This window comes from Lissotriton helveticus, chromosome 5_1 (assembly GCF_964261635.1).
Source record: "Lissotriton helveticus chromosome 5_1, aLisHel1.1, whole genome shotgun sequence".
NCBI lineage: Eukaryota > Metazoa > Chordata > Amphibia > Caudata > Salamandridae > Lissotriton > Lissotriton helveticus.
In genome coordinates, this window is record NC_136065.1 from 775677659 (window position 1) to 775690889 (window position 13231).

Consider the following 13231-nt stretch of genomic DNA (forward strand, 5'->3'; position numbering starts at 1 on the left):
CTGAAGAGAAGCAGATGGAGCTTCGAAACGCGTCGGGCAGATCCATTACGGAGCGGCGTCTACAAGCGGATCCCCATCCTCACCTACACATAAAATAAGCTGCTGCTCGCGCGCTACTCACATGGTGGACAACCTTGGAGCGTGAATCTATATGCGGCAGTCCAGCCGCAGAGTATGCACCACCCCGTTAACGTGGGGGTCACGGTAGTGAAGTAGCAGCCGTACATGGAATCGAGGACGGGCCCACTTGTGGAGTCCATACAGGACTTGATTGTGTGCTTTCCGTACTACACTTCCCAGAAGTCTCACTGGAGCCTCCCATCGACGGGCGAGTTATATAATTGGAGAAGTGTAGCGGGTGCGCACACCGCTTCCGTTAAAGCCCCTGAAGAGAAGCAGATGGAGCTTCGAAACGCGTCGGGCAGATCCATTACGGAGCGGCGTCTACAAGCGGATCCCCGTCCTCACCTACACATAAAATAAGCTGCTGCTCGCGTGCTACTCACATGGTGGACAACCTTGGAGCGTGAATATATATATATATATATATATATATATATATATATATATATATATATATATATATATATAAAACCCCAAAGGGTGCAAGATCTTTATAGTTAGGAAATAGAATTAAAAAACCTTAGAAATTCACTAAAAAAACAACGGTTCCAGGGACGTTATAGTTAGGCTCAAAATTCACTCATACAAAACCATAGAAATGATGAAGTTATAGTTACCTGAGCTAACTATAACTTATGACCCCCGCAATGCACTGCTTATGACATCACTGATGACATCATCCAGTGAGTATGTGTTTTCTAAATTTTCTGAGATAAAAGATAAAGATATATACTAAGATACTACAAAGGTTAAATGAGTATAGTTTGTGTACTACTAAACAGTGATACTATTTGTAACACATGTGAGTGGCTGTGTGACTATGTATTCATGTGTGAATAGGTTTCTGAGTGACTCTATGGCTGTGTGAGTGGTTGTATTGGTGACTGAGTAGCTGTGAGAGGCTGAATGAGTGACTGTAGTGGTGAGTAAGTGACTGTGTGTGGCTGAGTGGGTATGTGAGAGGCTGCATAGGCGAGTGAGTAGGTGCATAAGTGTGGTTAGTGTGTGGGTGTGTAAGTGCCCGTATGGTTAATTGAGGGAATGTCAGAGTGGATGTATGGGTGAGCATGTGCTTGTTTCAGATTCTCTATGGGTGAGCGAGTACATATGTTAGTAGCTGTATGAGAAAATCAGTGGATTTGTGAGTAACTGTATGGGTGAGCAAGTAGCTGTATGACTGACTGTGCATGAGTGAGTAGGTTTGTGAGTAGCTGGATGGCTCACTAACTGGATGTGTGATTGGCTGTATTGGTGAGTGAGTGGGTGCCTGAGTGGCTGTATGGGTGAGTAAGTGGTTGTGAGAGTGGTTGTATAAGTGACTGGATATGTGAGTGGCTCTATGAATCAGTGAGTGGGTGTGTAAGTACTTTAATGGGTCTGTGAATAGGTTTGTGAGTGGTTGTGTGGGAGTGGGTGTATATGAGGTTGTATAAGGGTGTGAGTGGCTGGTGGATGATGTCATCATTGATGTCATTTGAGGTGTCTTCAGTGATGTCACTGCCCATGTAATGAGTGATGTAATATGTGAGGTCAGAAGCAGTGCTTTGTTGGGGCATAAGTTATAGTTAGCTCAAGTAACTATAACTGCTGAAGTTCTATGGTTTTGTACAAGTGAAATATGAGCCTAACTATAATGTTCAATTATCTAACTATAACTTCTCTGTAACCTTTGTTTTTTTAAGTGAATTTCTAATATTTTTTAATTTTATTTCCTAAGTGTAACTTTAACCTTTGAGAGTGAGTGTGTGCATGAGTGTCTCAATGGGTGTGCGCCCTTGGCTGGTGAGGACCCTTGGGGGCCAAACACTGCTATTGTTGCCACCGGTAATTCTCCCACTGTGGGATTGCTAAGACCTCGTCAGAGGCCCGTCCCCTTTCTCAACCACTCTGCAAACAAACCTCCTGGATCGCTACTGGTTAGGGGGTGAAGTTCCCTTGGCAGCTGAGGGTCCTTGGGGAACAAGAAACCCTATTGTTGCCACCAGTAAGTCCCCCACAGTGGTATTACTGAGACCTCATTGGGGGACCCACCTCCTTTCTCAACCACTCTGCAAAGTGTCTCCTGGTGCACAACTGGTTGGAGGACGAGGTCTCCCTGCTGTTGAGGGCCATTGGGGGCCTTTTTCAACTTGTTTCTGACCTCTATTTTGCCTCTTTCTGCTAATTTCTGACCTTTATTCTGCCTCTTGCTGCTTGATTCTGACCTCTATACTACCTCTGTCTGTTCATTTCTCTCCTTCATAATGCCTCTTTCTGCTCATTTCTCACCTTCATCATGCCTCTCTCTGCTTGATACTGATCTTTATACTGCCTCTTTGTGCTAATTTCTACCTTTATTTGACCTCCTTTGCCCGTTTCCGCCCTTTATTTTGCATTTCTGCAGGCTTCTGACCTTTACTTTGCCTCTTCTGCTCATTTTTAATCACTATTTCGCTACATTCTGCTTAATGCTGGCCTTTATTTAGCCTCTTTCTGCTAGTTTCTGATACCTCGTTCTGCTAGTTTCAGACCTTTATTTTCCCTCTTTCTGCTCGTTGCTGACCTGTATTCTGCCTCTTTGGGCTAGTTTATCACCTTTATTTTGCCTCTTTTGCCCGTTTCCCACTTTTATTTTGCTTATTCCTGCTAGCTTCTGACCTATATTTTGCCTCTGTCTGCTCATTTCTGATCACTATTTTGCCACTTTCTGCTTGTTGCTGGCCTTTATTTAGCCTCTGTCCGCTAATTTTTGGCCTTTATTTTGCCTCTTTCTGCTTATTTCTGATCTCTATTTTGCCTCATTCTGCAACTTTCTGACCTTTATTTTGCCTCTTTCTAATCTTTTCTGCTCTCTATTTTGCCTCTTTCTGCTCGTTGCCGACTTTCATTTTGCCTCTTTCTGCTAGTTTCTGACTTTTATTCTGCCTCTTTCTGCTTGTTTCTCACCTTTATCGTGCCTCTTTCTGCTCGTTGCTGACCTTTATTCTGTCTCTTTTTGATCATGTCTGACCTTTATTCTGTCTTTTTATGACCTGTATTCTGCTAGTTTCTCATCTTTATCTTGTCTGTTTCTGCTCATTTCTCACCTTTATCCAATGCAATAAGTAATGTCCTTTCACTGCAAGCAACTCTATATAAAATATGCATAAAAATGTACATACCTGTTAAAGTGCAAACGCAATCAATGAATATATATATATATACATATATATATATATATACATACATATACATACATACACACACAGTGACACCAGCTACTGTGTAGTTACAGTTAATTCAGACTTTACATAGTAAGAGCGTTTTTTGTTTAGCTTATAACTTTGTAGTCATTTAACGAATCTTAAAAAAAACTTTCCATAAGAAACAGGTCATTCACCCAGCTCCTTCCTGGAAAGTTTTGGGGTGATGTGTCAGGTGGGGCTGAGAAAAAGAGGGGGTCCCAAAACGTGTTTTCCTCTTGCAACTTTCCTTAGGTACTTTGGACAACTCAACAGCCAAAATAGCTGAACAGAACTAGTCTATTTGGCAGAAAGCTAAATATTCATATAGAAAGTGTGCTTTTGTGATTTGGTGTAAATCTCTTCAGTAGTTTTTGAGAAATTAAGGTTTAAAAAGTATAGATATCTAGTGACACTGTACTACGGCAGTCCTACATCAAAGTACCATGCGTACATCCGATCTGTTTGGCTTGGTGCAAATTTAAGAGAACAAGCCACCACTTTAGGACTCTGGACTTGGTTCCTGTGACCTGAAAAACAAACACAAATAAGGAATGGAGGGGTAGTAGGGGAAACCTGAGTCTGTGGCCCTTGTGGGGGGTGGGTCAAATTCAAGGAATTTCTTTTACTGCATTGTGGTACTGCAGTTCTACCGCGGTGCACTGAATTGCTCCCATGTAATTTTTAAGTGGTGCAGTGGTGCCACAAAAAAAACGGGCCTTGGGACATTGCAAGACAATGGGGGAAGGCCTAGTTATGTATGGATTTAAAATATTACTTTACGTTTAAAAAAGTTGAATTTTTTTATAGATAATAATTAGCACCCAACAGTACTCATGACCTAGCTTTGCTTCTGCCATACTACCTATCCATCTTGACTGTTAGGGGGTTTCCCATTTTAATTGTCGACAAATTATGTACAACATGTTTGAAAGGTTGCATGCTTGGCCCTATGAAGACCGCTTATATGAAATACATGACAGCTCAGTAGAAACTCGGTGCTGTACGGCTGCTAGACCCTTGCTCAGGTTCTAGTGTTGCTGGCACTGAATCTTACTCTTTTCGATGGAGAAGTGTGCCAAGGAACAAACATAACCGACTATTGGTATCATTTGGTGACAGCAAATACAGTGAGGGCTTTTGGTCATGAGGAAAGCCCTTTGACTCACTGAAATCGTTGTTGTAGCAGGGCTGAACATGTCAATCTCATTTACAAGGTTGAATTATTCCATTGCAATAGTGCTTTATTCCTACACACTCGGGACACCAAAGCAGATTGTCTACTCTTTTCAAACATATACTCATAAGGTCAGGAAGTGCACCCCTTGAAGAATGGTAGTAGCCAAAACTGGCACAACTTCTTAACAGTGCAAGGAGGGGTCATGTGATGAAGCATGCCACCCAAAGGGTGGGTGATGACTTGTTACAAAGCGCATTATTGAAAGGACATACATAAAGGAAGGTTAGTTACAACATAAACAATTTCACATAGAGAGCCTATATTGGTTATGTATGATCCTTTAGAAGGGTGTACTCTAAAGTTACACTCCAGTATCCCCTTTAGTTATATGGTACCTTCAAAATCATCTCACTGTGAAGGTGAATTGAGGAAGAAATCTAACTGCTACTGTTGGGTGAGGCCTTCTAGTGAATCAATCAAATGAGTTACTGCCATGTTTTATACTTGCCAAGCGGGAAAGACAAGAAACAAAAGAACCATCACTACAAAACCCAAAGAGCATCTTACACCATCTCCCAAAATGTTGTATGTATACGCTTCAGCCATTTCCCCCTCTTTGTGTCAAGGACCTAAGAACAATTTTGAATATTTACTTGTGCTTTAATTTGTGTTAGTGTTGGCAAGGATGAACAAGTACCTACAAGAGTGAAATAAAGAAACCAGTGGTTGAAGGAAGAAGCACGTGATGGCGTCAAGCCCTGGCAGCCTTAGCATTTGACAATCCTGGAATCCACATTGTCTGTGGAAAGTTCCTAGAAATTCTTTGGGCAGTTGAATTTATTTACTTAATAATCTGTCTGATTTCACCTGCATATTGACGGGGCATTGAATTGTGTTGCACATGCAAGCAGAGTGCAAAGTCATACCTCATTTATGCTGACGTTGTAGCCAAGCGGTCGCTCAATGATCGGCGGGTTGTCATTCACATCAAGGACATTGATGGTCACTGTGTGCTGGGTTCTGCGTGGCGGTGAACCACTGTCGGAAACTTGGACCTACAATTACATCAGGAAATATTATCACTATTTTTTCTATCACCAACTTCTTGTATTGAGACTATACAGTACAGTAATATAAAAACTGTTTAATACATTGTCAGGATTCCGAAACGTTTGATTTAATCTGGGGAAAGTACATGGGCCCACCGTTGTTTAACATTCACGTTTTAATACAAATGTAAGATGCACAATATGCTAATGAGGCGTTTTAGGGTGCAACAGTCAGTCCTATGAAACCTCATTCAACTTCGTAAATTCTAAAGCACACAATAACCTAGTTTTTAAAGTACGGGACTTTAGGTAACAATTCTACTGCTCACAGAATTAATGTAAGCAATAAAATAAAATTGTTGCATTCCACAATTATACTGATTTTCATCTTTAAGCTTAGCATTTGGTTAGGTTTGACTATCACTAAGTAAAAAGACCACTGGAGCTTGCCTTTTTAAACTGATGGATCTGAGAGGCCTATTACAGATGTAATATTTGAAATTATACTTGATTGCATAATCCTGTACTGTGGGAATTAATACTCTATCAAGAGTATCTACTAGTCCAGGTGATAAAGGAAGCACGCAGCCAGGAGGACCCTGCCGTTCCTGCACACTGTCAAATAAATGTCACTGGTAGGCACGTTGTCCTTACCCTCAGTACATATTGATCCAGCAACTCCCTATCCAACGACTTAACCAAAATAATCTCTCCATATGTGTTGTTTGTTGTGAGAATCTCAAAGGTTCCATTAACGTTCCCTGTTATCAGTGAAAAGGTCACCTGCAAAAAAGAGAAACAGAATTTAAGAAACACAAAAAATGTTAGACTGGGGAGGATGGGAGAAATAGAGGCAATAAGAAGAATGCAAACGAATAAATATAACTGAAACACTAGCAGAAATTTAAGTTGGACACATGAGGAAGAAAAAGAAATCGCAGCAAGAGATAAAGCAAAAATTGTAGAAATTTATTTAAGACAAGTCAAGTCAGTGATTAGGAATGCTAAGTTAGACAAAGAAAACACATTTTAGAAACCCATACAACACAGTGGGTGGAAATAATTTTCGAGATATCTATTCGCCAATAGGTAAGAGGGATACAATGTTAAGCAAGGTGGAAAAGACCACATAATGTGAAAAGCTCAGAACAATATCATGTGTGTTCTGTGATCAATCACGTACAACAAGCAGCGTTGTCTCACTGAATACCCACAATGTACTCCTACCATCCATTGTCCTTCTCATCCAAATTATTATTTCTGTACGTCTACAACTGCATGCACAGTGGCACGCATTGTAAACAATAAATGTAAGATCTCCAAGATGTTCGAAATCAAAATCTGTTCCATTACATTTGAATTATTAGTATTCACCAGCAATTTTACAGAAAAACGACAATGAGTACAATAATGCAAATGTCAATTGATTTAAACAATAAAATAAATCACCATCATTTTAAATGTCTTTTTACAATATTTGTTTATTACAAATTTCAGGATAAGGTACATATATAAAACGTAGTCTCATTATATGGAGTTTGCAGGAAGAAACCAGCAATCGTAACTTTATTCAAACTCTCAGTTGACAGCCACCTGGTTTATCAACAGAAGGGGACAAGTAGGGAAATGTGTACCCCACTTGCAAGAAATTGGGTCATTGGTTGAGAAGAGTGGAAGCCCCACTCATGTAGCAACCTTAGTCATTGTCAGGGGGAAGCACAGAAATGACTAAATTAACCTGTGCTTAACCCTCTGAGATCTTGGAACAATAGCAGTCAGGCTTAACTTAGAGTAAAAATGTAAAACATTTATGCAACACAAACAGTAATAAAATAAATACACGATACAAGAAAAATTTCAAACAAATTTGGAAAAATAGAGTACATTTTAATACATAAAATGATACCAGAATGATACACATTAAATCAGTTGAACTGGAGATACTTAACTTAAAAGTTTTTTTTAAAACAAACTTTATTTGGTTTGACATAAAATTCCAGCTGACATTGGTACATTTTATACTTCATCGATCATGATCGTAATTGACCAATTCATTATACAGCTGATACAGTAGTAAGTTCAAAGGAATAGTGATCACTACAATTCTCATAATTTCCCACCCCTCTCTGGGCAACCCCAGGGGCGTACATCCATTAGTGTTTGATTCTGGATCTACTGTATGTGCCCAAGTTCTTGAGTTTAAACACCCTACCCACAACCGCCCCCCTCCCCTCCCCTCAGGCGTGTCACTTGCATACAAATCCCTGGCTTGCAATACCCTACTACTCCAGTTTAGGTTGCGCATTAGGACTGAGGCAACTCTACACGATCCCTCGAACAGTGAGGGCGGGCTCGTGCTGTTGCTATTGTCCCCCTCCCTGAGGCCATGCCATTTTACTCAGGTGTCTGTGTTCTAACCGATTCCTGCTGGGGGCTCCTCAAGTGGTTCCCCCTCCCCGTCAGCTTCTGGGGTCTTAAGTGTCTCAACTAAAGCTTCCCATGCTCTTGCTGTATCTAAGTCTCTCTTGATCCCCGTCTGTTTTGCTATTTGCATCCTGATTATTCCCTCACACTCTGCCCACTTAATGAGTTCTTTCTTCCATCTGGCTGTGCCTGGACCCTGTCTTGCTTTCCAGTGCATGGTAATGTCCCTTTTGGTTAGGAGTAAGTCCATGTCCAAAATTTGCTTGTGACTTTATTTATGGATGGATGCGGGAACCAGTGCAACAAGCAGTGCTTGAAGGATGCTTCAATTTCCCTGTCAGTGACGTCGGCCAACACCATAACCACTTCCTCCCAGAAATTACTCAGAAATGGGCAGTTTCAGAACATGTGTTTGAAGTCTACATTGTCTTTATTACACGAGGGGCAAGACGCAGATTGATCCGCAAAGTCCTTATTAATTTTCTCCACAGTAAGGTATGCCCTATGTAGTATGTAAAAGTGTGCCAGTTGGAATCTGGTATTTCTGGTGCTTTTCCAGGCCCTCTCCATCAGCTTGCCCAAGGTTTTCTCTGTGATATCTTCTCCCCGGTCTACCTCCCACTTTAGGTGCAAGTCCGATAGAGGGGGTAAGGCTTCCCGCATTATGGGCCTGTACAAACAGGTGACCGACTTGAATATACCTGCCGCCATCACCACATATTGGCACCCCAATGATGATGGCGGTTCAGTGAGTCCCCTTCCCCAGTGTTTCGTATGGCCGCAGTGAGGGCAGAGTGCACTAAGAAGTTCCCCCCTTGGTAAGTCATAACGGTCCTGCAGATCGTTGAATGGGATCATGGCACCTTCCTCATATAAGTCTCCCATTGTAGCCAACCCTTGATCTGCCCATGCCGTCAATCTCTGCCAATAACCCCCATGCGGTAAGACCTTGCACATATGTAACAAGATTTCTGGGGCATAAGGGCTCCTAATTTTGGTTGGCCACAGATACCTGTTTCAGCAGCGCTTTGCTGTAGTTAACTCCATGGGAAGGACCGGATAGTAAGTTGGGATAGCCTCAGGGTCATCAAGTTGTCGCCCAGTACCTCCTTCCCACTTAGGCGGCCCATTTTGTGAGCCATTGTAACTGTGCCGACAAGTAGTAAGCCTCAAAGTCAGGCACCGCCCATCCTCCTTCTTCTCTCAGCTGCATTAGTATGTTAATCGCCACCCTCCGCCTGCCTGGTCCCCATAGAAACCATGTGACCATTGATCTGAATTGAGCGAAGTAGCGTGGTGGTATCCACATTGGTAGGGTTCCAAAGAAATATAATAATCTCGGTAGGGTCACCATTTTAAGTAGGGCTACGCGGCCGGCTACCGAGTGACAAACTGCTCCAAAAGTCAAAGTTGCTTTTTGTTCCTCTAATGGCTTTCACTTTGTTGCCCTCCAGTAGATCTCCCTGGGCATGATATATTTGGTTGCCCAGGTAAGTGAAGCATCTGTCTTCCCATCTCACTTCCTCAGTTTCCTGTAGGCCTACTCTGCCAGTTTTTTCTCAGTGGTTATCACCCTTTCTTTGAGCTTCCGATGGTTATCTTTTAAGAGGCTCAGATCTGTGCCTATCGCATCAATTTCCCCCTCCAGAGCCTCTTTATAGGCCGTCATCTTTTGCATGATGTCTGTCAGTGTCAGTTTCCTGGGAGTAGAGTCTTTACTTGCTTCCAACACCTCCTCATCATCGTCAGTCTGGGCCCCGGGAGCATCTATACGGAGGACACTAAATACACTTTTTTTCTGTATTCTCCCCATTTTCCTCTCCTCTGAATCCAGCAGGTTCTGGAACCCAGGAGGCTGCTTGCCGTTCTTGATGTATTTCAGACCGTCCCAGGTCGTCACCGTTTCTGTGGCCTCAGTTAGCTCTTCAGTAATCTATCTATTCCCTAGCAACCACTTCAGCCTCCCTGGGAAGCATGCAGAGTCAGCTCTGCATTCCCTGGTCAGGGTCGTCGCCGCTTAAGAGTCTTAACTTCACAGTTGTTAGTGAAAACAGCACCTAAAAGCAAAATGCGTCACTCATGGTCATCTGATTGTGCTAGACCAGAGAAAAGTCACAAGTTTAGGCCGCCCCAGATCAGATACAGAGACCAGGTTAGTTCTTCTCCAAGTCCGGCACACAGAGATCCGTTTGCGGTGGAGATAGTTGCGAGGAGCAGGGAAACCGTTGTACTGTAGCGTGAAGAGCAGACTGTGCCCTGCAGGTGGTGTGGGCTGTCATCACTGTAGCACAAAGTGCAGATCGAGTACTACCAATCATCGATGGCGGTCGCTGTAGCGCGAACAGCAGGTCTTCACAGGAGCTTCGCATTGGCGGTGGTCACGGATGGCAGCATCTAGGCGCGAAGGGTCCCGTTTCCAGTCGTGGAGAGCCCAAACTTCAGGATTTCACCTTTTCTTCTTTGGAAGAGTTCAAACTGATGTCAGGATCAAGACTTAGGAGGGCACATTTTGGGTATCAGTAACTCACTTAAGCAGAGGCCAGCAGGGCTCAGGCAGGCCGAGTTGCAGGAAGTTAGCTGAGCAGTTGCAGGTAGCCCACTAGAACTTGTTAGGTCCTCGTAGCGCAAATAGGCGGTCAGCCACCTGACCCTTGTAGTCACTCAGGTTAGCATGGGATGAAGGTAAGCAGGTCCAGTCTTACTTCTCAGAAGGCAAGGCAGTCCTCAAGCAGCAGAGCAGTCTTTCCTCTGTAATGTCCACAGGTCCAGAAGTGTTCTGAAGAGAGGCTCTAGAGGTCCAATATTTACACCTGGTGCCAGCTTTTGTGTGCAGGATGGACACCCTGTCCTATCTCCTCATCAGGTTCGGGAGTGTTCTTCCCTTAGCCTGTCAAGGCTCCAAGAAGTTAGGTGACAAAAGGCTGGAGTTATATTCCTTTGTGTGTGCTGGAAGCAAGCCGTTTGAAGTGCAAGTTGGACAGGGCACAGCTCACCACCGGCCCATCTTGCCACACCGAGTCCCCTTTGTGTCATTGTCTGGGAGGAATACCCAAACCCCAGCAGAAGAGCCATTCATAATCATGTGATAAAAGACATTGGCAGAAGGCATAAATTGCTAAAACAAGAGAATGACAACTTTCTTTTGTCTGATTTCAAGAAATGTTTCATAGATTTTTATTAAGAAAAAAATAAAAACAATGGCACTTGATTATGCGGCGACTCCGAGAGGGCAACCTTTGGAATGTGATTTATGGCGGCTAGTCCGGCCGCGGAGTTGCCAAGCCGCTGTCAGCGGATCCTCAGTGTTTGTAACCACGGACACTGCTGGGAATGGAGGGGCATGAGCTACAGGTACATATTGGCGCTGTGGCAGCAACGTTGATCGAACTTCTCACAGGGATTAACATTGTGAAGACGGAGGTAGCAGCGCACATGCTCTTACGAACTTTTAAGTCTTGAGGCATATTATTGACCTACTATGACCAGAATGCCTGTGGTGACGCCCACTTGGGCGGGACTTAATATTGAATACATTTGCTGTGTTCAAACTTACCTGCTTAGTCAGTCTTCAGTGCCAGTGAACAAGAGCAGCCCATTGCTCGAAACACGTATGGCCTCATGAGGAGCTGGGGGCGTGCTGTCACCGTTGCCACCTGTGGCGGTTTGTGTTGTCAACCTTCCATGTGCGGCAACTCCGAGAGGGCAACCTTTGGAATGTGATTTATGGCGGCTAGTCCGGCCGCGGAGTTGTCCCGCCGCTGTCAGCGGATCCTCAGTGTTTGTAACCACGGACACTGCTGGGAATGGAGGGGCCTGAGCTACAGGTACATATTGGCGCTGTGGCAGCAACGTTGATCGGATTTCTGGGCGGAGCCTAACCACACATCTCCTCCCCAGCACAAGCTTCATTCTAATTGGCTGCCAACACTCCAAACAAGGAAATGTCGGCAGCCATCTTGTGCCTCGCATTGAGTGAAAATCAAAAAGGTGAGACATACATTGCAAACAAGAAAAGGGGCAGGGCAAAACCCCCTGACCCCCCCCAGGCCTGCTAAAAATAAGCATTTTTTTTCAATTTTCAGGCGGGGTTGTGCCGGTGCGCGAATCCTTCCGAAAATTTTAAAAATGAACGCTTTTAAAAGTTCCCGGGTGAGCCAGGTCCTGGGGGAAATTTGATACATGTAGCAGGGCCCCCCTGGGACCCCGCAGCCCCAGGGACCACCACCTCCCTGGGGCTCTCTAATTTGTTTGCGGGGGCACAGGCCCCCTGCAGCCCCAGTGACTGCCACCTTCCGGGGCTTATTTAATTGGATGGGGCCTCCCAGGCGCCCCCCTGCAGCCCCAGGGCCGCCACCTCCCCGGGGCTTAAATTATTATAAAATAGGTACACTGCCCCTGTGCAAAAGCAATGCTGGCTCCCGCAGGAGACGGATAGCTGGCGGGACCATGGGGGCATTGGGACTCCCCCCAGGCTCCACAACGCTAAGTGACGGCCCAGGGGATGGGGTCCCCAGGCCGGCCCTTAGTCACTTTGCGTCTTTCTGCACATCTGCACAGGGGAGGGGGGCCACACGATCCCCCCTCTTGCGTAATATATACTTTTCTTTAAAGAAGGCCAGGCCCCGGGGGATGGGGTATCCGGGGCCAATAGTGGCTCAGGGAAGGGGGCCACGTGGCCCCTTCCTATGTTTTTATTTTTTTTTAACTAAATAAAATGGTCAGGCCCCAGGGCCCAAAAATAATTAAGGGAAGTGGGGCCACACAGCCCCCCTTCTAAAAACAAAATTTTAAAAAAGCCGACATCTCGCCGGAGGCCTCGCCCCCTCCCTGGAGCACTCTGCACATTTTAAGTTGTTGAATTAAGTCCCCTTGAATACTGAGGCTCCGTGGGGGCCAACTAGCCCACCAGGTCCCTTCAGTAAGTGCCAAACAACTGGAATGAAGATAGGTGGTTTGAGGCCACGCCCCTTTTTACACAAATCTGCAAACACGACTCGTACTGCACTGCTGGTGGGGCATAACGATCCCACTGTGTGGGGCTTGCTGGAGGTAAGAGGTAGGCTAGTTGGCCCCTAAAGTACCCTCAGCAGCGAAAGGGACTTCAATACCCATCCAAGAGCGAGCCAGGGAGCACGTTTGCAGAGTGGTGGGCAAAGGGGGCGTGGCCTGCTATGAGAACTTAGCATACCTGCTGTGTGGGACTTACCAAAGGAAATAGGATGGGTAGTTGGCCCCCAAGGATGTCCTTGGGGGCC

General features: G+C 44.7%; 1 protein-coding gene across 1 annotated transcript in view; it reads right to left on the reverse strand.

Moving 5' to 3' along the window:
• The window catches only part of CDH23 (cadherin related 23), a 1152220-nt gene that overhangs the window by 755880 nt on the left and 383109 nt on the right, over positions 1 to 13231 (reverse strand). Inside the window, exons 10-11 of the mRNA XM_078641088.1 lie at positions 6207 to 6335; positions 5430 to 5558 (exon numbers count right to left, since the gene is read on the reverse strand). Coding sequence (XP_078497214.1) covers positions 5430 to 5558; positions 6207 to 6335 — 258 coding nt within the window. The remainder of the gene's footprint in view (positions 1 to 5429; positions 5559 to 6206; positions 6336 to 13231) is intronic.